The sequence below is a fragment of the Cucumis melo genome, chromosome 5 (assembly GCF_025177605.1).
Source record: "Cucumis melo cultivar AY chromosome 5, USDA_Cmelo_AY_1.0, whole genome shotgun sequence".
NCBI classification, from domain to species: Eukaryota; Viridiplantae; Streptophyta; class Magnoliopsida; order Cucurbitales; family Cucurbitaceae; genus Cucumis; species Cucumis melo.
In genome coordinates this window covers 29,473,088-29,497,348 of record NC_066861.1, presented here as the reverse complement: position 1 = coordinate 29,497,348, position 24,261 = coordinate 29,473,088, and the positions used below count along the sequence as shown (strand labels likewise).

The 24,261-nt window shown below is 31.3% G+C and overlaps 2 protein-coding genes across 2 annotated transcripts; both read left to right on the top strand.

Moving 5' to 3' along the window:
- The first annotated feature begins 978 nt into the window (after window positions 1-978).
- On the top strand, window positions 979-9,019 carry LOC103497727 (DNA mismatch repair protein MSH7). Its single transcript, XM_008460036.3, has 17 exons — window positions 979-1,395; window positions 1,600-2,158; window positions 2,748-2,843; window positions 2,938-2,993; window positions 3,264-3,330; window positions 3,475-3,570; window positions 3,777-3,908; window positions 3,996-4,029; window positions 4,138-4,185; window positions 4,537-4,736; window positions 4,815-4,941; window positions 5,020-5,300; window positions 5,868-6,059; window positions 6,476-6,889; window positions 7,096-7,192; window positions 7,535-7,662; window positions 8,328-9,019. The coding sequence occupies exons 1-17, from the start codon at window positions 1,082-1,084 to the stop codon at window positions 8,769-8,771; spliced, it is 3,285 nt and encodes a 1,094-aa protein (XP_008458258.1). The 5' UTR covers window positions 979-1,081; the 3' UTR covers window positions 8,772-9,019.
- Window positions 9,020-11,204: 2,185 nt separating this feature from the next.
- LOC103497742 (ARF guanine-nucleotide exchange factor GNL2) lies at window positions 11,205-16,091 on the top strand. The gene is made up of 2 exons (XM_008460055.3): window positions 11,205-12,265; window positions 12,866-16,091. Exons 1-2 carry the CDS (start codon window positions 11,205-11,207, stop codon window positions 15,972-15,974), a joined length of 4,170 nt encoding a protein of 1,389 aa, XP_008458277.1. The 3' UTR covers window positions 15,975-16,091.
- The last annotated feature ends 8,170 nt before the right edge of the window (window positions 16,092-24,261 follow it).

Genomic DNA, 24,261 nt, shown 5'->3' with positions numbered 1-24,261 from the left:
GTTCTTGAGACATCTGTTCGAATATGATGACGTGGCATATTGGTTTCGTTTCTATTTGGTCAACGTGGAAATGAGATGCGTGCGTGGCAAGTGTGTGACTTGGAAAGTATTTTGATCTTTTTTTTTTCTTTTCCGACTGTGAATATAATGATTAGATTCAAACTATCGGTAACACAATCTAAATGATTTTGTATATATAACTATATAAAATTTAAATATAATTATAAAAAGTTATAACTATAAGTAGTCGTGGATTATTATAAATAGCACGAGCATATAAGTTACATTGTCGTAAATTTTATCTCACATGTATATATTTAGTTATTATTCACAAAAGTATTTTCAAGGTAGGGATAATTACAAATATAACAAGTAGATTTAAAATAATTAAATATATAATTTTTTTTATAAATATAACAAAATATATCAAAGTCTATTAATGTAGAAGTTTATTATTGATCGACCATGTTGCAAACATTGGTCTATAATGAATAGATTACAAGAGTTTATCAGTCATAGAAGTTTATAATCGACAGATTTTGTTATATTTGTAAATTTTTAAAAATATTTATATACTTGATTATTATTCACAAAATTACCATCAATTATAATTATAGTGAAAGTATTTAAATAAGAATACAATTTTTATACTTTTTTTTTCATAAAAAGGTAATTAAAACTTTTTCTAATATATATATTTATGTATTCCTACAAATACAAAGTTTATGAATGTTTTTATATAATTTAGCGAAATTTAAATTCGAAACCAAAATTCCATATGAAAACTTAAAAGAGAGAAACGAAGGAACACGTCACCTAAACCTATCACCCGCCTATTTCGAAGAAGACTTCGCGCTTGTTACGGGTGGACCCCCATTATTTGAAAAATGAAAAGGAAGGCTAAGATTGTAATTTTGCCACACTCCAATATAAATAGTAATTTGTGAAATATTCATCGAATTTGCAAATTAGGGCACTCAAAAGGGCGCAAAAGTTTTGGCGCCAATTTCAACATTTAACAATTTTTCTTTATACAGCCATCTCCAGTTCTAGCGAAGCTTCCGCAATTCATCGCGAGAAGATGCAGCGCCAGAAATCTTTGTTATCCTTCTTCCAAAAATCTCCGTCCGATTATCGGAGCTCCGATGGCGGTGCTTCCTCCATCGGCGAGCGGCTCACTTGCTTTCCGCCGAAACCAAGCGCAGCCGGTTTGGAGCAGCCGGCTATCCAGACCACTGCGCATTCCTCCCTGGAGATTAGAGGAACCGACACTCCGCCGGAGAAGGTGCCTCGCCAGATTTTGCCGGCTATTGAGAAGAACAGAGGTTCTTCTCTCTTTTCAAGCATCATGCATAAATTTGTGCGAGTCGATGATAAACGTAAGGCGAACGAGAGGTAATGTCGAAACTAACTAAACCAGTAGGTTTTTCGATTCTTAGTCGATGATAGACTACATTTTGCTTTCTCCACCCGAATCGACTATGTTTACTGTTCACGAACTGCTCTTGCATCGATGTCTCTATTTCTGTCAAGGCTTTTATATTCGTGGCTTGTTTTACGATAGAGTTGCATTTTGATATTGATGTATGAATCACGCAGGGACGGAGTTCAAGAAGATTCCTCTCAGAATGAGGTTGGAAAAGATTCTCCTCAGTTACCTTCCATTTATGGTAAGGTAAATGATCCGACAGAATTTTCGAAACTAGATGTAGCTTCTAGACGTCACGGTAAATTTGACATTGCAAATTTAAACGGACATAGAGGACCTGTATTGAATATTGAAAGCGATGAGGACATTGCTGGACCAGAAACACCTGGCATGCGACCTTCTATCTCACGTTTGAAGAGATCTCAAGAGGTTTCTCTTGTGAATTGTAGCGGTGATTCTTTGCAAGATAGTACCAAAAGAATCAAACTCCTTCAGGACTCGATTAACTTGAAAAAGATTCACAATGAAATTTCTGATGCAACTAGCAAATTTGAGTGGCTCAATCCCTCTCAAGTTAGAGATGCCAATCGTAGAAGGCCTGGCCATCCTCTTTATGATAAAAAAACACTATACATACCACCTGACGTGCTGAAGAAAATGTCAGCATCGCAAAAACAATACTGGAATGTGAAATGTCAATATATGGACATCTTGCTCTTCTTCAAAGTGGTTAGTTTATATTCTTCTTTTTCAACAGCACCATTGCATAAACTTAGATCCTGCGTTCAATATATGTCTTTATATGCTATGAATATTGTTGATTTTTGTGCTGAATTAGGCATCTCCACAGTTTGAAACTATATGAAATATTAGTATCATGTTTACAAAGGTTACATTGGAACTGTAATAAAAATACATTGTATTGTTGTGGATTTTTTTTTGAATTGTCCAATTGAGAATCAGTTTAAGTCAAATTTGGATCCAATATAGAAGTAGACAGGGAAAGGATTTAGGAATCGTAATTGCAGTCTCTACTCTTCTAAGGGAAGACATTTCCTTCAAATTCAGAAACAATTTTTGTCAAGATTCACATTTTCTGATCTATTCATGTAAACGCATGCACTAATAAATTAATAAGGTATTAAACTTATTATTTGCTAGGCTTGATTTTTCTCTATCTCAGTGAGAGATTTTTCTCTTCTACACAGTTTATACCACTGTAGATTTTGCTTTCACTGGTGGATGCTTTCATTGTTTAATTGGTACCTTACCTCGTTTAGTTAACATAAGATTATGAAATTTCTTTTTGACATAACAGGGGAAGTTCTATGAGCTATATGAACAAGATGCTGAAATTGGTCACAGGGAGCTTGACTGGAAAATGACATTAAGTGGTGTTGGGAAGTGTAGGCAGGTTAGATGAATTTCATCAATCTGTTATCTCCAGTCTATATATTTCTTTGTCTTCCAGTTATCCCTTTATTCATGTTATCCCCTATTATACTTAGGTTGGTGTACCTGAGAGTGGAATTGATGAAGCCGTTCAAAAACTTGTTGCTCTTGGGTAAGGATAGAGAACTTAGCTGTTTTGTTCACCTAACCTATTATTTATGTTTCTCCAGATTGCATTCTATAAGATGTGCATGCTTTTGTTCTCACTTGATGAATCATCTGAAGTAACGAGAGGGTGAAGGGGAGTAAAACAAAAAATGTGTAAACTAGAGGCACTGGAGCTGATTAAAAACCTGAATGAAAATTTACTTCAGCATCGTGTTTGTGTGCTATTTATTTTGAGTATGTTAAGTGACACATTTATGTGATAATCTTTGTGAAGGTATAAAGTTGGGAGAGTTGAGCAGTTGGAATCTGCAGATCAAACAAAAAGCAGAGGTGCAAATTCTGTAAGTATGTCTCTTCAAATATCATAAGGACATTGATTCTGATTTCTAGATTTTCAAAAGATTATTGTGTCTCTCTTCTTGTTCTATATATTTCGGCATCTGGATGTTATACTTGCAATTTAATTTCTGACTTGTTAATTGCAGGTGATACCTAGGAAATTGGTACAGGTGACTACTCCATCAACCAAGGCTGACGGTGACATTGGGCCTGATGCCGTTCATTTGCTTGCCATCAAAGAGGTAGTAGAAATTGATTCAACTCTTTTTTGTAATTGATATTTGGACTAGTTAGAAAAATGAAAATAATGGTTATAGATAATTTAAATTGTACCTTTTTTTTCTTTCAGTTATGAGCTTCATGCATATTTTATTCTTCATTTTTCAAACAAAAGTTTACATGATAAAGCTACAATGAGAGTATGCTTCATGGGAATTTTTTTCTATAGGAGAGCTGCGGGCTGGATAATAATTCAATTTCATATGGGTTTGCTTTTGTTGATTGTGCTGCTTTAAAATTTTGGACTGGTTCTATCAAAGATGATGCTTCCTGCGCTGCTCTGGGTGCTCTCTTGATGCAAGTAGGCAATTCAAAATTTTTATTTTTGCATTTTTGTCATTTGGTTTTACAAATTTGATAGTAATATGCGCCTGTGTGATTTCTCTAGGTGTCCCCAAAGGAAATAATATATGAAGCTAGAGGTGAAAAGAAAATCTTTCCTCTGATCTTAGACTTCAGGTTTTCATTTAATTGATTGATATATTTAAATTTGGCAAACTCCTCATTGTCCACAATTTAATTTTGTGCAGGACTATCTAAAGAAACACATAAAGTTCTCAAGAAGTACTCGCCTACTGGTGTGTTATATACTAATAAATTTCCTTTGATGAGTGGTTGCCTTTTTATTTATCACATATGTCTGACCTCTGTCTTTCCTCTTTTGCTACTGTCAAATTCTTTTCTAGTCTAACTACAAATTCAATTATTTAGTTAATACAATTTTATTTTACGTTGTTCTCAAGTCACTGAAAGTGATTGACTCAAGTCTTGAGATTTACTTGGAAATTTGACCATCGATATCTCAAATATCTCTTATGTTGTTAATAACCGATGACCATCTGAATTGTTTTGACAAATTTTGATGTTTTATTCACAATGTTTGAGCTGTAATATTTATTCTCAAAGTTCTTAGACTACTCATCTTGCAGGCTTCACTGCTCTAGAATTCACATCAGGGTCGCCAGTTACAAATTTTCTAGAAGCTTCAGAGGTTAAACTTTTGGTCCAGTCTAAAGCATACTTTAAAGGCTCCTTGAATTTGTGGAATCAAACAATCGAAAGCACAGTCCATGATGACATTGCTCTATGTGCGCTTGGGGGACTTATCAATCACATGTCAAGGCTGATGGTAAACATGATTCTCCAAGATGCAGATATATGTCTTACCACATAACTTTTGTGACTTGTGATCAAACATTTCCTACAGTTAGACGATGTCTTGCGGAATGGAGATTTACTGCCATACCAAGTATACAGAGGCTGCCTAAGAATGGATGGACAAACAATGGTTAATCTTGAAATTTTCAGAAACAATGATGACGGTGGTCTGTCAGGTAGGTATTTGTTTCAAATTCAAGGTCTGAAAGTCTGGACCGATATCTTTTTTATTAATTTTGATACATATGTTGCAGGTACACTGTACAAGTATCTTGATAACTGCATGACATCATCGGGAAAGCGGCTTTTAAGGTTATGGATCTGTCATCCTCTTAAAGATGTTGAAGAGATAAACAACAGACTTAATGTGGTTGAAGAACTGATGGCGCAATCTGAAATTATGGTACTTCTAGGTACCACCTATCTTCGCAAGCTTCCAGACTTGGAGAGGTTGCTTGGGCAGATTAAGGCTACTGTCCAGTCATCTGCTTCTCTTGCATTACCATTGATTCGCAAAAAGTTACAGAAACGACGGGTAAGTATAATATAAAATATATATAATCAGCAGATCTAATGTCATTGCTTACACTTTCAACAAGTCGAACGGGTGGTCATTACTTGAGGTTATCACAAGATCATTCTTGCTTCTTTTAATTCTGATAGGCCTTGGCCTCCGTCTCAATTTTATTTATCCCTCTCTAACAAACAACATTCCTAAGGGCTCACAACGGATGGAAATACCAACTAACTCTCGGTCACTTTTTTTCTTCCTATTTTTATTCCTTCAAAATACACCTTTGGGGTCTATCAAATTCCCTCATGGGGATTTTGTACCATTGCTCATATCATATGATACTTCCGCTTGTTTTGTATTTGAAATTACTCTTGTCTGAAGTTGCATCTAGGATGCTCTCTATTCTCAGTTTGCATATTTAGATTAATTCTTAAATGAGATTGTCTCACATAATAATTTAACTGCTAATTAGTTATACAAGGTTTCTCCATGCATTTGTTTTACATGAAGCAGCAATTTTGAAGATGATTCATTCCTAAATTATATCAAAATATACTAAGTGAATACTGATAATATAATATGATGCAGGTGAAACTATTTGGGTCTCTGGTGAAGGGCCTCAGTACTGGATTGGATCTATTAATTCAAGTCCAGAAGGAAGGTCTCATTATTTCTCTACCAAAAGTAGTTAAACTTCCACAGCTCAGCGGCAATGGTGGGCTTGATCAATTCCTCACTCAATTTGAAGCAGCTATAGATAGCGAGTTTCCAGATTATCAGGTGAGTCCTTGACTTTCTTTTCTATTCAATAATTGTTTATGTCTATATATGGCACAGAGAGTATTATTCCAACGGCAAATGCCTCACTAAAATAACCTAAAAGGATAAAGGGATAGCTGATAAGGCGTGCTCTTCCCTGAAGGAAAGATTACAAAAAGGCCTTCCAATCTAAGCTAATGCTGTCCGTGTAGTTACTAAATAACATATGCTGAGCCCTACAACTAGAAGCCATAAACTGAAAAAAATCACAAAACGACGGAAAAAAGACCAATTATCTAGAGGGAACTCGGCTTGCAGTTCTGAAGGCCAAAACATTCTACAGTTTTACAATCATCAATACTTTATATCTTTTCTTGGCCGGAGATCTCGTCTGGAAATGTTTATATCCCTCACTTTTGTTTGCAATCTCTTATCAGAACCATGATGTAACGGATTCCGGTGCTGAAAGACTCTCTATACTGATCGAGTTATTTGTAGAAAAAGCTACTGAATGGTCTAAAGTAATTCATGCCCTCAATTGTATCGACGTCCTGAGATCATTTGCAATCATTGCTCATTCATCTAGAGGGTCCATGTCTAGGCCTCTAATTTTGCCTCAATCGAGCAATTCGATGTTAAGTCCAGAAAAGCAAGGGCCAGTTCTTAAAATAAATGGGCTATGGCATCCATATGCCCTTGTGGAGAGTGGAGAAACACCAGTCCCTAATGATATAATCCTTGGTCCCGATCAACATGGCTACCATCCTCGTACTCTACTTCTAACAGGACCAAACATGGGCGGGAAATCCACACTTCTTCGTTCCACTTGTCTAGCTGTTGTTCTTGCACAGGTTTGTTCCATATTTCTTAATAGTGGCCACAAGTTTTTTTTTTTTGGTATAGCCGTTAATCATTAAAGTTTTCTTTTATAACCACTTAGGTCTTACTTGTTTCTTTTTTTGAAAATCAAGTCCGTTATATCATTTTTAAAATCAAAAGGTTATCAAACAAGTCTAAAATATAGTGTTATTTCAACCTCACTCTTGTTGAATTGTAGTTGGGTTGCTACATACCTTGTGAGACATGCACACTGTCGGTTGTCGATACCATCTTTACGCGACTTGGGGCCACTGATCGAATCATGACAGGAGAAAGTAAGTTTATTTTACTTTTTGTGATAAGAAACAATTTTGTATTAGGAGAGAGAGACCAGCAAGGAGAAGAAATTGGAGGATATAGCTGACGAAAAATTGACCAAACCAACCATCGGCCTCGACTAACATAGTGTCCTTTGAATAATGGTTTTTAAATATAATCGATTTTTCTATAACTTCGAATACCTTTGAAAAAAATTACACATATATTGAAATTTTATTAGATAAAAAATAGTTGAAAAACGTGAGTTAATTTAAAACTTATCGTTTAAGATGTTATTTATATATTATATATATTGAAACAAGACTATCTAAAGTTATTCAATAAGAGATTCCATGTAGGTACGTTCCTTGTTGAATGTTCGGAAACAGCTTCAGTTCTCCAACATGCGACTCAGGACTCTCTTGTTATTCTTGATGAACTCGGCCGAGGAACCAGCACCTTTGATGGCTATGCCATTGCATATGCTGTGAGTTATCTTTTTCTTATTTAATCCATTTATCTCATTCACAATCATTCCGGAGCATATAATTGATTTTGAATTAAAGGTTTGTGTTTGCATTATTTTAATTGAGAATTTTGAACATTACAAGGACATGCTAGTAGCGATTTTAAAGTAATAAAAATCACTTTTGTCACATTCAAAATTAATATCACAAAAATAGGTCATGAATGTCTAAAAAGGCATATTTTGAACATTACAAGAACATGTTGGTAGTGATGTTTAATTTTTACATGTTTAGGCAATTTTATAGTCATTTTTGTCATTTTCAAAATTAGTCATGTTTTTAATTTTGGAAAACTTATTTTGATGATATGAAAATTATATTCAAAACATGAACAAATGTTTTCGAGTGATGTTATAAATTACAAGTGATTTTATACATTACAAGTGATTTTAATAAACTCTTAAACATGGACTAAAACATGTTTTCGAGCGATTTTGAAATGAAAAGTGATTTTAATCATTTCAAAACGACTCTTAAACATACATGAGCATAATTCTTGCAATAAATTGAAGTGTATGGCTTGTGTGCTGTTTGGTTTTTAGTATAAACCAGAAAATATCATATATGTCCAAATAATTCCCTATTGATCAAAAGATATAAAAATGGCTACGAATCCCTTCTTCAGGTGTTTCGCCATTTGATAGAAAAGGTGAACTGTAGACTTCTATTTGCTACTCACTACCATCCTCTAACAAAAGAGTTTGCTTCCCATCCTCACGTCATGCTTCAACACATGGCCTGCACATTCAACGACCAGGAGCTCATATTTCTATATCGTCTTCGCTCCGGAGCTTGCCCGGAGAGCTATGGCCTAAAAGTAGCAACCATGGCTGGAATCCCAGGACGAGTCGTTGAAGCAGCTTCAAGAGCTAGCCAAATGATGAAGCAAACCATCAAAGAGAACTTCAAATCGAGCGAGCAACGATCGGAGTTCTCAACACTTCATGAAGAGTGGTTGAAAACTCTAATCACAATCTCGGAGTTTAAAGGTAACGATCTCGATGAAAATGATGCTTTCGATACATTATTTTGTTTATGGTATGAGCTTAAGAAATCGTATAACTGCTAGGTTTGATGAATAATATGATTATAGGATATAGCATTGTAGGAAAAAGCATGACATCGGAAATTCCTTATGTAAAGTTTTTATCATCTAATGGCGTAGTTTTAGGTTAGAGATTACTTTTGGTCTTGATAAATGAATGCATTTATGGTTCCACCGTAGGTCCTTAAATCTTCGAGGGCTAATATTTTGTACAGAAAAATACTTTTAATATATTATTTTAATTTCAATATACAGAAAATCTCTTGACTTTATGTTTGCTTGGGGTTTCTAACTTTAAACCTAAAGTTTTAGATTCTATTTCTATTTACAATTATTATTAATTGAATGAAACAATTAGGTTTGGTTTTAAATTTTTCTTTACACTTAGACCGGATTGTATGGTTAGGTTTTATTAAATTTTTGGCTAGTAGTGATTTAAAACTTGATTATATTTTCTTGAGTATTAATTTGAAGAATTATTGTAAATTGTAAAATTTTACATACTATAAACTTTGATTAGTGTTTATTAATGACCGATTTGAAATTTTGATATTTGAAAATCCTTCTTTATAAAAATATAATAAAATATATTATTAGTATACTATCAATGAAATTTAAAATTTTGTTATGTCTTGTAAATACTTTTAGTAGATTTGTTAGTTACAACAATTTTTTTGAAACATAGGTTGAAATTATATCGTGATGCGAAAGATATTTATTTATTTAATTATCCAAATAAAGATTTTAACTAAATAATTCAAATGAAGGAACATGAAAGGCGTATGTAAATTTTTTGTAATAGAAAATGAAAAAGCAGAATCAAAATTCTAGTTTGGTCTTTAAAAATACATTTTTAGCAAAGCAAAGGAATAAATAATAATAGTATTAATAATTTAAGGACAGCTACAAAATGCAAGAAAGATTAAATTTGCTAAGAGTAAGAGAACGAACCGCTATGTACTATTTGGCGAACGCTTGCTCTTTGAGCTTCAACTGCTTCAACCGTCTACCGAAACGAAACAGAACAAATCTGGATAACTGTGTGTTTTTGTTGGACCTATTATTTATAGATATATACAATACATCTTAAATACTATTACCCTATACTTAAATAAATCTTCAATTTAATATATTTTTTTCTATCAAAACCGACTGAATAATAAAAATAAAATTTAAAATGTGAACTGCTATCAGAATTTCAAGTGTATAACGAGAAATCAAACATTTAAAAGTAAAATGACAAAAAAATTCAAAATTAAGGAGTTGAGTTTGTATTTTAAACCATAATTTAAATGTCATTAAGGATACCTTTGGAATATATTTTAAGTGATTAATTTAACAAATAAGTCATTTTAGATAAAATTTAAGTATTTGACTACCACTCAAACTGGTTATTTGGAAGTGTAATTTAAACAAAATTTACCAAAAGCATTTAAATAAAAATGAATTTTTCCCTACAACTCATGAATTAAGAATTCTCGCAACAACAAGGTCTACTCGACATGAATTAGTAGTTAATGAAACCTTTTATAGGAATCCTTTCACAAAATTCTCAACTAATATTATCAATATTTTTTTCTCAATGGGATTCAAATAGGTTCTAAAAAACTACACTTTCTTTTTTAGAAAAATAAAAATAAAAATACAAACTTATTTGATAATTAATTGGTTTTTGAAAAATAATTCATTTTCTCCCATAAATGTTATATTTTCCAAGTCAATATTTAAACTCCTAGTTAAATTCTTGAAAAAAGAACCTATTTCAAAAATGTTTTCTAAACTTTAGAATATAAAGAATCAAAACGTCTCACTTTATAACCATTCATTTATTTTTCTTAACCTATACTTGTTTCTGCAAAATAATTTTAGTCCTTAATTTTAAAACAATACAGATTTTTGAAAATGAACTTTTTTTAAGGTATGATGTACGTTCTTAATTTTAAAAAATCAAGTGATTATCAAATAAAACCTAAATAATTACCTAAAGTGCCTTGCAGTTTCCTTTCCATTTTTAGCTATGGTTTTCTTAATTAAAGTATTTATTTATTTATAAAAGGAAAATAGATAACAAATAAAGCAGGAAGATGCAAGAAAGAATATAAGCAGTGTTTTCATGCAAGAAAATGAGAAATGAGGGGAAAAAAAGGTTGACAAAGAGAAGAAAAGAGAAAGAAGAGAAGGCACCTTGGAAATTTAACAGGTGAGCGAAAGCTTATCCTTGACTCATTCTTCAACCGTCACCAAACCACATGAATCGTTCGAGAGATGAACCATAAAATAATGAAATTGTGAACAAATCTGGAGATTTTAATGGTAGAATCGTTCCAATCTTCAATTCCAGCCATTCACATTCCTTCCAACACCTTAAAAAATTCCTAATAACCCAAACAAATACCCTCTCATTTCCTTCCCTTCCAAATCTTTCAACAATTCTCATCCTCAATATTATTCTCTTTCATGTTCATGGACAAAAGATCATCCGATGACGAAGACGAAAAGGATTCTCCCAAATCCAAACGACGAGAGCTCGGTCTCTCCTGCATGTTAAACACCGAAGTTGGCGCCATCCTCGCCGTTATCCGCCGTCCACCTTCCGAGTTAAACTCTCCTTATATCGCCACCATTGATGAAACCTACGATTCCACAATCCAACAATCCTTAAAATCCCTTCGAGCATTAATCTTCCACCCTCAACAAAAATGGCGAACCATCGACCCTTCCATTTACATCTCTCCTATTCTCGACGTTATACAAAGCGACGACATTCCCGCTGCGGCCACCGGCGTCGCTCTCTCTGCATTGCTCAAAATAATCAAGGTGGAAATCTTCGACGAGAAGACACCAGGAGTTAAAGACGCAATAAATTTAATAGTACTTGGAATCACAAATTGTAAACTTGAAAAAACTGACCTGGTAACCGAAGATGCCGTGATGATGAAGGTTCTACAAGTTCTTGCTGGATTGATGAACCACAGAGCTTCGTACCTGTTGAATGATCAATCTGTGTGTACAATTGTGAACACATGCTTCAATGTGGTTCAGCAATCGGCGAGTAGAGGGGATTTGCTGCAGAGGACGGCGAGGTACACGATGAATGAGCTGATACAGATAATATTTTCGAGGTTGCCGGAGATGGAGGTGAGAGACGGGGAGGAGTCGGAGTCGGATACGGAGGATGCGGATTTAGGAGGGAGTATGGATTCAGGGTATGGGATAAGGTGTGTGATAGATGTGTTTCATTTTTTATGTTCGTTGTTGAATGTAGTGGAAATGGTGGAGGTGGGGGATGGAGGGTTAGGATCGAGGACAGCGGATGAGGATGTTCAATTGTTTGCTTTGGTGTTGATAAACTCGGCGGTGGAATTGAGTGGAGACGCCATTGGTAAACATCCAAAGCTTTTGAGGATGGTTCAGGATGATCTGTTTCATCATTTGATTCATTATGGAGCAGCTTCCAATCCATTGGTTTTGTCCATGATCTGCAGTACAGTTTTGAATATCTACCACTTCCTTCGAAGGTAAACACCCTTTTCCAGAGAACTTGCTTGTAGATTAATTTTTTAGCAAATGAATTATTTCAGGATTTATTTATGGGGGAGTGATTTGAACTTGACCTCTTGGTTTCAAAGTATAATATGCATCAACTCTTTTAAGTTTATGTTAAGATTAGCATTGTAATAACTTATTCTATATTTATTGAAAGTTGAACTTATATTTTGGGTTAAAAGTATTTGGGCCTAGTCTAAAAAACAAAAGCCCAATTTCTAAATGTTTTAAATATTATAATATTTCTAGAAAAGTTAGTTGTAGGAGATTATATCGTAGAACTCTCTGAGAAAAATATGTAATTATTTAACCGAAGAAACTATTATGCTTAAAATGATTAAAACAATGTTTAACTTTAATGAAATGTAACAAAAGAATAATTTCGAATTCTTCCCCTACAAAATATTGCTGCAATTTTGTAGACAGACTATGAGAGAAGTATGGTCATGCAGTGACATTTCCCTAAAACATGAACTCAATACCTAAACAAATAGAGAGAGAGAGAGAGAGAGAGAGAGAATAAAGAGAAACCAAATAACTAATATTTTTCTATTTCGTCAATCTTTGGACAGGTTTGTTCGACTTCAGTTAGAAGCGTTCTCCATCTATGTGGCACTGAGATTAGCATCATTTGGGAACTCAACCCAAATCCAAGAAGTCGCACTTGAAGGAATCATAAACTTCTGTAGACAGTCTTCCTTCATTCTAGAATTTTATGTAAACTATGACTGTGATCCCCTTCGTTGGAATTTGTTCGAGGAGATGGGAAAGTTGCTATGTAAGCTCTCATTTCCTACAGGAAGTCCCTTAACCACTTTAAATATCCAAGCCTTCGAGGGACTAGTGATTGTGATTCACAACATTGCAGAAAAACTTGATAAACATAAAGAAGAAACTTGTGGGGGCAGCGGCAATTTAAGAGTATATCCAGCTCAAGTAGACGAATATATACCGTTTTGGGAAGAAAAATCTAAAGAAGACTTAGACTTGGAGGATTGGCTACGTTATGTAAGAGTAAGAAAGGCTCAGAAGAAGAAGATATTTATTGCTGGTCACCATTTCAATAGAGATGAAAAGAAAGGCTTAGCATATTTGAAGCTTTCTCAATTGGTTTCTGATCCTCCGGACCCGAGAGCTTATGCTTACTTTTTCAGGTACACTCATGGATTGGACAAACAGTTTGTTGGTGAATATCTTGGTGATCCTGATCAGTTTCATGTAAAAGTGTTGGCTGAGTTTACAGAGACCTTTGAATTTACAGGCATGATTCTAGACACTGCTCTTAGAACTTACCTCGAGACGTTTCGCTTGCCGGGAGAAGCGCAAAAGATTCATCGCATTTTAGAGGCGTTTTCAGAGAGATTTTATGAACTACAATCTTCAAATACCTTCGCAAGTAAAGATACAGTGTTTGTCCTTTGTTATAGTTTAATTATGTTGAATACTGATCAACATAATCCACAAGTGAAGAAAAAGATGACCGAAGACGAGTTCATCAGAAACAACAGAGAAATTAATGCAGGGAAGGATCTTCCTAGAGATTATTTATCTGAGCTTTTTCATTCGATTTCGAATAATGCAATTATACTCTCACCACAGTCAGGTTTGCAACTTGATATGAACCCTAGTAAATGGGTTGAATTGATGAATAGATCCAAGATTATACAACCTTTCATGTCGTGTGATTTCGACCCTCGCCTGGGAAGAGACATGTTTGGCTGCATTGCTGGTCCTTCTGTTGCATCTCTTGCAGCTTTCTTTGAGCATGCGGATGAAGATGAGATGCTGAATGAATGCATTGAAGGATTGTTTTCCATTGCTAAGATAACACAGTATGGATTAGAGGACACGCTCGATGAACTGCTGGCAATGTTTTGTAAATTTACCACTCTATTGAACCCTTATGCATCTGCAGAAGAAACACTTTTTGTATTTAGTCATGATTTGAAGCCAAAACTGGCAACACTAGCAGTTTTCACGATTGCAAACAACTTCGGTGACACGATTCGAGGAGGTTGGAGAAACATTGTGGACTGCCTACTAAAACTCAAAAGACTTAAACTACTTCCCCAATCCGTTATCGACTTTGAAGTAGCTTCCACCTCATCAAATGATGTTGCAAGGTCAGATTCAGGTGTGATTTTCCCATCTCAAGATCCTAAGTTTTGCACCCAGCAATCCTCTGGTATGGTCAGTCGGTTTTCGCAGTTTTTATCACTTGATAGTATGGAAGATTCCTTAACTCTCAACTTAAATGAATATGAACAAAATTTGAAGTTTGTCAAGCAATGTCGCATCGGGAACATCTTTAGCAACAGTGCAAACATACTTGATGAGGCTCTACTCAATCTTGGGCGGTCCTTAATATTTGCCGCTGCTGGAAAAGGACAGAAGTTTAGCACACCAGTTGAAGAAGAAGAAACTGTCGGATTTTGTTGGGATCTAATTATAACGATGACCATGACTAACCTATACCGATTCCAAGTTTTCTGGCCTAGCTTCCACGAGTATCTACAAACAGTTGTTCAATTTCCTCTTTTCTCTGCCATCCCATTTGCGGAAAAGGCTGTTTTAGGACTTTTCAAGGTATGTTTAAGGCTCCTTTCGACACACCAACCTGACAAACTACCTGAGGAACTCATCTTCAAGTCCATAAATTTGATGTGGATGCTTGATAAGGAGATTCTTGATAATTGCTTCGAGTCCATAACACAATCAGTAAGCAAGATTCTTATCGAATACCCAGCAAATCTCCAAAGCCAAATTGGTTGGAAGTCACTTCTTCATTTGTTGTCAGCCACTGGTCGGCATCCCGAAACCTATGACCAAGGAGTCGAGACCTTGATCATGTTGATGTCAGATGCGTCACATATAACACGCACAAACTATACCTTCTGTATAGATTGCGCCTTTAGTTATGTTGCACTCAAGAATAGCCCGTTAGACAAGAACTTGAAAATCTTAGATGCATTATCAGATTCTGTAAATTTCTTAGTCCAATGGTACAGGAACTACTGTGCAGAATCAGGGAATAGTTTTAGTGTAGTAAGCAATGCAAGTAGCTCCTCATTAGATGACAAAGGTTTAGGATCTTCTAATTTTGCCTTGGCTTTATTTCTCAAACTAGGCGAAGCACTTCGAAAAACGAGCTTAGCTAGAAGAGAAGAGATAAGAAACCATGCCATTACATCTCTTAAGAAAAGCTTTCTGTTGGCAGAAGAATTGGATTTCCCCCCAACCAACTGTATTGGTTGTTTTAACAATATAATATTTGCAATGGTAGATGATTTGCATGAAAAAATGTTAGAGTACTCTAGAAGAGATAATGCAGAGAGGGAGGCAAGAAGCATGGAGGGTACTCTAAAGATTTCAATGGAGCTCTTAACAGATGTTTACTTGGTATACTTGAAACAGATATCAGAAAGCCCTGGGTTCCGAACCTTTTGGCTTGGGGTATTGAGAAGAATGGATACCTGTATGAAGGCTGATATAGGAAGTTATGGTGAATCAAGTTTGAAAGAGTTAGTCCCAGAATTATTGAGAAAAATAATCACAACTATGAGAGAAAAAGAGATATTGGTGAAGAAAGAAGGTGAAGATCTGTGGGAAATAACTTACATCCAGATCCAGTGGATTGCTCCTGGCATCAAAGATGAGCTTTTCCCAGAAGAATGCTTTTGAATATGTGACATATTACTTAATTTACCTTTGTTTTTGCTCTTAGAAGTTAATCGGAGGAATTTTTCTTCCTTCTTTTTAATAGGATCATTATAAAGGCAACATATCAAATTCTGTCAACTGTTTTCCTATTACGTTGTTATTCTATCTGGGGATTAGATTTTACAGACACCAATCATCACAAGAGTAGCATCATATTAATGGCAGACTCAATCCTCTTCGTTGTAGCATGTAAAAGCTCAAACTAACAAAGGAATTCTAATGTGCAGGTAGCAAAACTTTTATCCAACACGTTTCCTTTGTATTTCAATCGGTAATTCTGAATCAAAGGATACGAACGTAAATAGAAAGAGCACTTCGAAAATAGCAATGGAACTTCAAAGAATATCAAAAAATATATTATGAAGTCCGATAAAATATATATATAGTATATATATATATAACCTATGTGAATACAAGTTAAACTATAGATAACGATTTGCAGATTAATCAAGAAGTGTGTGATTCTTATTAATTGATTAAACTCGATTCAATTGTTCATAAATCGATTGAGAGCTTAGAGATCACATTCCAAATCTACGTTTGATTTCTAGCTACGGATACATTTTTTTTAAGTAACAGCATGTGACAGATTGTCTTTTCACACTTGTTTCAGAATCAGAACCAAGACTAAACAAAATGAACTTCACAAGGAAATCTACAACAAAAAACTCAGCGACACAAGATAAAATGAGCTTCAAAAAAGGAAGAAAATGAAGGATTAAGAAGGAAATCCTCCAAAAGAAAGATTACAGCAAATGACATTTAAAAGAACATCAAGATGTATAATAAAATTCGATAAAAGTATAACTTATATGAATAGAAGTTATACTATAAAAAACGATTTACAGATTAATCAAGAAGCATGTGAATCTTATTAATTAACTCAACTCAATTCAATCGCTCATTTATTGATTGAGAACTAGAGATTTCATTCCACATCTACGTTTGATTTCTAGCTACGCATACATTTCTTTTACTAACAGCATGCAACAGATCATTTTTCACACTTTTTTCAGAATAGAATCAAGTTTAAACAAAATCAACTTCACAAGGAAATCTAATGCTAGAAAATCAGCGAGACAAGATAAAATGAGCTTCGAACAGGAGAAAAAGAAAGAAAATGAATAATTAAGAAGGAAATCCTTGACAACAAACATTATAGCGATCTAAATAGGTAGTTTCAATGAATACCTTGCCTGATCTTCAGCTTCATTCATAAAGTTGGTATATTCATCGATATATATATATATATATATATTTGGTATATTTTATTAATAATTTATATTTTTCCTATCTAAAAAATTAAGCTAAAATTTTTCAATATAAATTTTTTTTGTTATATTTTATTAATAATATATATTTTTTTAGTATATTTTATTAACAATTTATATTTTTTTTGTTCGTTTAGATTTTGACCGTTTATTTTTCAATTTTATCCTTTAATTTTAATTTGGTTAGTTTAAATTTGGCTACTTCAAGACTATTTATACATGATCTTTTAGATTTACGTAAAAAAAAAAACAATTGAAAGAAATTGCAGCGGAAAAAAAGACCCAAATCTAATAAAAAAAAGAAAGACGATGGAAAGAAATCGTAGAAAAGTTGTTGAAGAACAAAGACGGAAAGATAAATTTAAAATATTTAAAAAATGTTTAACTTGATGGGCTTTGTTACCCTATCAACGAAAAATGACCTGATTATTATGTATTTATTTTTAAGAAAATGATTATGAGGGTGGGTAGGTTCTATGGTCCACTAGTTAAAGAGGCTTCAGCCCAACATTAATCTTTAATGTATGAGGCCGCTGAGTTTTAAGAGGTCTTCCCCATCAATTCCATTACTTGTCCTTCCTTTTCTTTTTTTCTTTTGTTCTTTTTTATTTAGTTTATTCTAAACAAAATTAGAAAGAATAAAATAAAATAAATAAATAAATAGCTAGCTAAATGTCATGTTTATTTAAAATGAATGAAATTTCAATATATTTTAGTTTAATCTAAACTACATCTTGAAAACCCTACGACACAATTCAAATTTATGACATTTATAATAAGTATCGATTCTCATCTTGGTTAGATAAGAAAAGTGTTTTTAAATATATCAAAACTATTAAAAATATCTATAAATATAGCAAAATTTTATTTTCGATTTCCTTCTAGATCTACTATAGTCTGCCAACGATAGAAAGTAAAATTTAACTATATTTGCAAATATTTTTCAACAATATCGTGTTTTCTACATGTTTTTTAATAATTTATAATGCGACGGAAATATAGTCATGAATGAAGTTTTATATTTTCGAAATTGCATCGTTTTTTTTTTTTAACGAAAATGAAAATGCAGTTTATTTATGTCTTAATTGTCCAAATATATGAAATGAATTTGTGAATATTACTTTGTTATATGTCAAATGGAGCCTATGAAAATACACATTAAGAAATAAAGGTGTCACTACACCAAACTTTACCAAAAAGAAAGATTTGTGTGTGTGTGTTTTTTTTCTTTTTTTTTTCACATAATAGGATATATAAAGTTTAAACTTAAGTATTAAGAAATCCAACTTTTATTTCTCTTTCAAATACTAGTAAAAAATTATTTTAATTAATAAAATGATTGAAAATGTTTATAGAACATAACAAAATTTTAAATTATATTAACAATAAGTCCATACAAAGGTGGCTCATAAAAATATACAAAATGTACGTCAACAAAACAATATATATATTTAACGTAAAAGTCAAAAGTTCGAATATTAACAGCAACATAACATACTATTGAATTTAAAAATACCACTATGATTTTTCTTTATAGGGATTGGTTTAAATTGTTAAGAATTAAAGAAAAATCACCAAATATGTATAGAAGCTTATAAATATAATTTCCACACCTCTTTAATCATTCGGTAATAAACGTGACACTTTTAAAATTAAAAAAATATATGTATATATATATATACTTAGCTAGCTAAAATCGATTTAAATTAAGGTTTAAATTTTATCAAATTCAAACATAGTAGTAAGTATAATATTTTCTATAATAAAATTGGAAAATTTTCTCTTTGAAGCAACCAATAATTTACCTAAAATTCTCAACTACTCACATTGTCGAGACATTATATTTTAACCGAAAAAAAAAAACAAAAATTCAACTAGTGTTATTTTATTCCACCATCATATTACAAAATTTAATTTTCTAAAAAAGTTCAATAGAAATTAAGAATTTGACTGCATCAATCTTTGTTGTTAACAAGTAGTATAGATCAGTTTAGTTATCCTTATTTTGAATTTTACATTATAAAAAAATTAGGACTTTTTTCATAAATAGAAAAGGTTAACAAAAAAATTTACACGAACAAAATCACTAAATGACAAAATTAATTAAATTTGACTTTTCTAAATATTTCCTTGAATGTTTTATTTTTTACGATTTTCTATAAAATTATTTATTTGGAGGAATAACTCACTCTAATTACATACTATATAAGGTTTTTTTTTTTTTCAAAAAAAATTGAGTACTTTTTCTTTCAAAAAAAAGTTGACAAAATTAATTATAAGAAGTTTATAATTAATTTTTACAATTTTCTAAAATTATTTATTTGGGAAAACAACTCGCTCTAATTAGATACTATATAAGAGTTTTTCTTTCAAAAGTTAAAAATATAAAAAACAAAGTTAGACAAACTATTTACATTTTAAATAACAATGATACTAAAAGATAAAATTAATTATAAGAAATTTATAATTAATTTTTACAATTTTCTAAAATTATTTATTTGGAAAAATAACTCGCTCCAGTTACATACTATATAAGAGTTTTTTTTTAAAATAAAAAAAATTGACAAATTATTGACTCGAACAATGATACTAAACACAAAATTAATTATAGGAAAGTTTATATATTTGGTTAAATATTTTTTTTTGGTTTGACAACTTTCCTTTTATTATTTTATACCGATTTAATTGTGAATTTGAGTTTGACATTATAAAAAAAAAAAAAAAAAAAAAAAAAAAAAAAAAAAAAAAAGATTTATTTTGAGGAAATTTACTTGCTACGAATTTTATAATTTATTTGATTGGAATTATTAAATATATATTGGTAGGGCTGAGCTGAGATGGACAATGTCCTAATCAGGATAGCTGCCTCCAGCTGTCAAACATGAAAGTAGTTTAGCTCTTTAACAGAATTCCACATCTTTTTTTATTTGTTCTTTAGTGCACTAACTTAGACCTATTCAATTTTGTATTATTGAAAAGTTTTAGTCATTGTTTTTGTTCTCAATTTTATCATATTTCATATTCAACTTTCTCATTTTATGTTGTTATACATTCATATTATCCTAAAACTAAAATTAAATAAATAGACCTCAAATTTTATCCATTTATAGTCAACATTTCAATACATGTCTAGATTATTAACTATTAAGCGTGTTTCAGAATGATTTCGAACTATAATTGAAAATTTTATTATTTTTCGTTTGGATTGTATTTTTCTCTTAATATATTATAACCACTTGCCTTAATTCCGTCTCAAACTTTGTAAAAAGATATATTATGACTTGTTTTTGTAGTTTGTTTATCTAAAAGTCTTGCATTTCATGTCATTTATATACTGAGTTAAGCATATTATTTGAAAGTGGATAGTATTTTTTAAAAAAATAAAAAATGAACATTTTCAAATATAGTAAATTTTTAAATTTTATTAATGATAGACTTCTAACACTCTATTAGTGACATCTGATAAAAGTGATCTATCTATTATATTTTATAAATATTTTAGAGCTTTATTATTTATTATAATTTTATTTAAATAAAACAGTTTGTGTGACTTAAACCAACATCTTTTAATTAACAAAATGATAATTTGTGTTTGAAATTTGGAATTTACGTTTTTAGGAATATTTTACCAAAAAAAAAAAAAAGGAAAAAAGAAGCATAGTTATTTAGTTAATTTAAGAGTATTGGTAGAGAAAAATGTTCTTAATCTAATTATATTATATTTGTAATTAGATAGGGCTTGGTTTTTTTCTTGATAATTACAAGAATTTAATTTGAATTTATTAGAAAATTCAACTTCAAAACGGTAAGGAAAAATGGACAAAACAATATTCATTTGTTTGTTTACTTTTTGTTTGTTATGAGTTTGGTGTCAAATAATCAAACACCAAAATGGCAGCTTTCACATTATTGAAGTGAAATTAAAATGAGTAATTTTCACACAACCAAAGACTTCCTCAACACTTTCCAACTAAAAGAGGTTTACTCTTTGCACATAAAATTTGTGGAAGAAAACCTTACAATATTAGACTTTTAATTTATTAAAAAGGTAAATCCAATTTAGCATATACTTAAACTTGTCATCAAGGGCAATAAATATATATAAATCATAAAGCGTAGGTTTTACTTGTCAAATATTTGGTTTTTCGTGGGCTTGATCTTCGACTTATTTTTATCATGGTTTGGTTCTGTTTTATTTTGTTTTGTTTTGAGTTGACATACATTAGTGAAGTTCCAAGCTTACAATACTTTGATGCTTAAATTAGCACTACAGTGCATAGTTCAACTAAACACACAAGATGTAAAGTCAACGCTTTTCTTTGGAGGTTACTTGTTCTTTTATTGGAGATTGGTGAATGAAACTATCTATAGGTCGTTTCTTTGTTAATCACCTCTAAGTATGTATAAAATAAAACCAGTGATATGGGAGTTTTTTTTTTATGCTCGAAGTTGAAATGTGCTAAAAAGATGTGCAACTTGGTTATTTTTCAATTTGTATATATTTATTGATTTGGTTGGTTAACCTGAATCTTGAGATGTTGAAAATTTCCTTTTGGAACTCGTGTTACTCATGCCTCCTCACCGTTGTTTCCCTTTGCCTCCTCCTAATTCCCAAGCTAATTCGGTTCCCTCAAGACTTGCCCTAGACAACTCTTAACGATTCTCTTAATTTTTCTTTTTTTAGAAAAGAAAAATCCTAAAGGAACTAAAAAAAAGGAGAGGTAATTTCTTTGTGATAATTATTAAACATAGAATTTTGATAAAGCAGAAAACTCCTATTGATTTGAATTGAAGTGAAATGTTCTCCCAATAGCAATTTGGACCAATTTGGTCCATTTATGTTATTGAATAGAAATTATAGTTGTAAAAATCAGTAGGCATTTTTTTAATGTATCAACAACTCCATTTCATCTAAAAGAATTCAACAATAACAACTCCAATTGTTAAATAATAATTTATTTAATTATGTATTATGTATGATTATCATCATTTTTCTTCTTATATATAATTGGTAGTTTGAAATACATTATGTTATGAACTCAAATGGAAATTATTCTAACTTGAGTTAGTCAATAAGATAGGGTGGAATATTTCCAATGTCACACCATTAGAAACTTTTTTTAACTTAATAATAATCATTATATTATATACAATATAAATCAAAGTTGTTGAGATGTTAAAATCAACATTATCTTACACAACTATACAAATGTAAGTCCAGCAAAGCTTGGCTATAAAGTTTTGAAAAGAGAGAAAAAAAATAAAAAGTTACTTGTAATTACAAACTATTTATATTTCATATACTACATTTTAAAAGAGATTCTAATTTTAATTTTATATAAGAAGTTTTACCTTTTTATTATAAAAGACAAATCCGTTAACTTTTTTTTTCTCATTCATAAATTTGATTCTCGAATATTTTCACAATTAAACATCACTTTAATCAAGTTTAATGGTGATGCTAACTAAAAATGTCATATCGAATAAAAATATTTAGTGAAAATCATAAATTAGTCAAAAGAAAAAAAAAAACAATTGTCTTATTATGAAAACTTTTTAGTTCTTTTAGAGAATAAATAAGTAAATGAATATAAATTTAAAAAAAAATATATATTTACTTGCCACTCACACCCAACAAAGATTTGGTTCCTATATTCTTCTTGATCTTTTTGGTGGGCTTTAATTTACACCTTACAAGCTGTCAAAAGCTCAAACTAAGCCAACTCTCCAATCATTTTGAGTCTTAAAACTTCTTTTTTTATTTTTTATTTTTCTCCTATGATTTCCTTCCTCAAAATTATTTTTTTAATTCTAAAATCACTTCTATATCTAAAACAGGGATATTTTAAAAAAATATATAAAAATAAACTAAAATATTTACAAATTAATAAAATTTTGGATTCTATTAATGATAAAAATTGATAAACTTTTATCACTTTTTATCAATTTCATTGATATAAGCATATCAGTGTCTATCAATGTCTATTACAGTTAAAATATGAAACTTTGTTATATTTCGTTAATATTTTGTCAAATTTGCTATTTTTGATAAATTTCCTTTAATTATATCTTAATTCTATACCTTCTCAACGTATTTCTACTAGATTTGCATAATTTTTTTAACTTTGGCGTCGTTTTCTAATTTAGTAAATTTTTAGATTTTATCGATGATATACACATTGATTATATTTTGTTATATCAGTGACAAAATATTTTCTACTAAATTTATATAAATTTTTTACTAATGTCTATTATTGATCAAATATGAATTTTTGTTATACTTTGTACTATTTTTACAGTTTTGTTATTTACAATATTTTTTCAATTTTTTCCATAATTTAAAAAAAAAAAAAAAAAAAAAAAAAAAAAAAAAACTCAAAACCCAACAAGTAAGGAATCTATATCATATTTATATATGGCTTTAGCAATCCAACCCTCGTTCTTGTACAAACATGTTTTTTAATACAAAAAAGCGTCGAACCATAAAATTTTACTTTTTAAAAAACGAACATTTAAGAACAAAAGCGTGGTCAATTTTAAACCAAAGTTTAGTTTTCTCGATATATTTTCAACACTTTGATTCATATATATTTTCTATAGAGACCTATATAAACTTAAACATATAATGGAAAGATGATAAAAAGTACAACCCATTATAACTCCTCAATACAAATAGATCACTTTCTCTTGAATTTCCAAACCATATATAAATTTCATATTTTTCAGTGGTTTGATTTTTTCTTTTTTCTTCTCTCTTTTTCAAAGTTCAGAGCAATCTTCTTAGCTCTCCTTTCCCTTTCATATCCTTAATGTGGTTTTGAAAATTATTATAAATTCTATATTAAGTCATTTTGGTGAGCATGTTCCCAATGATTGTCTAACTTTATAATAATCCTTTTCTTTCACATTATCCATGGAGATGGAAAGGAAGCCATTAGCCAACCGAGTTCGACAAACCATCTAGACAGAGACAGTGC

Coding starts and splice junctions, on each gene's coding strand:
- LOC103497727 (XM_008460036.3), top strand. CDS start 1,082: ATGCAGCGCCAGAAATCTTTGTTATCCTTCTTCCAAAAATCTCCGTCC. Junction 2,159..2,747: donor TCTTGCTCTTCTTCAAAGTG/GTTAGTTTATAT, acceptor TTGACATAACAG/GGGAAGTTCTATGAGCTATA. Junction 3,571..3,776: donor ATTTGCTTGCCATCAAAGAG/GTAGTAGAAATT, acceptor TTTTTTCTATAG/GAGAGCTGCGGGCTGGATAA.
- LOC103497742 (XM_008460055.3), top strand. CDS start 11,205: ATGTTCATGGACAAAAGATCATCCGATGACGAAGACGAAAAGGATTCT. Junction 12,266..12,865: donor ATCTACCACTTCCTTCGAAG/GTAAACACCCTT, acceptor ATCTTTGGACAG/GTTTGTTCGACTTCAGTTAG.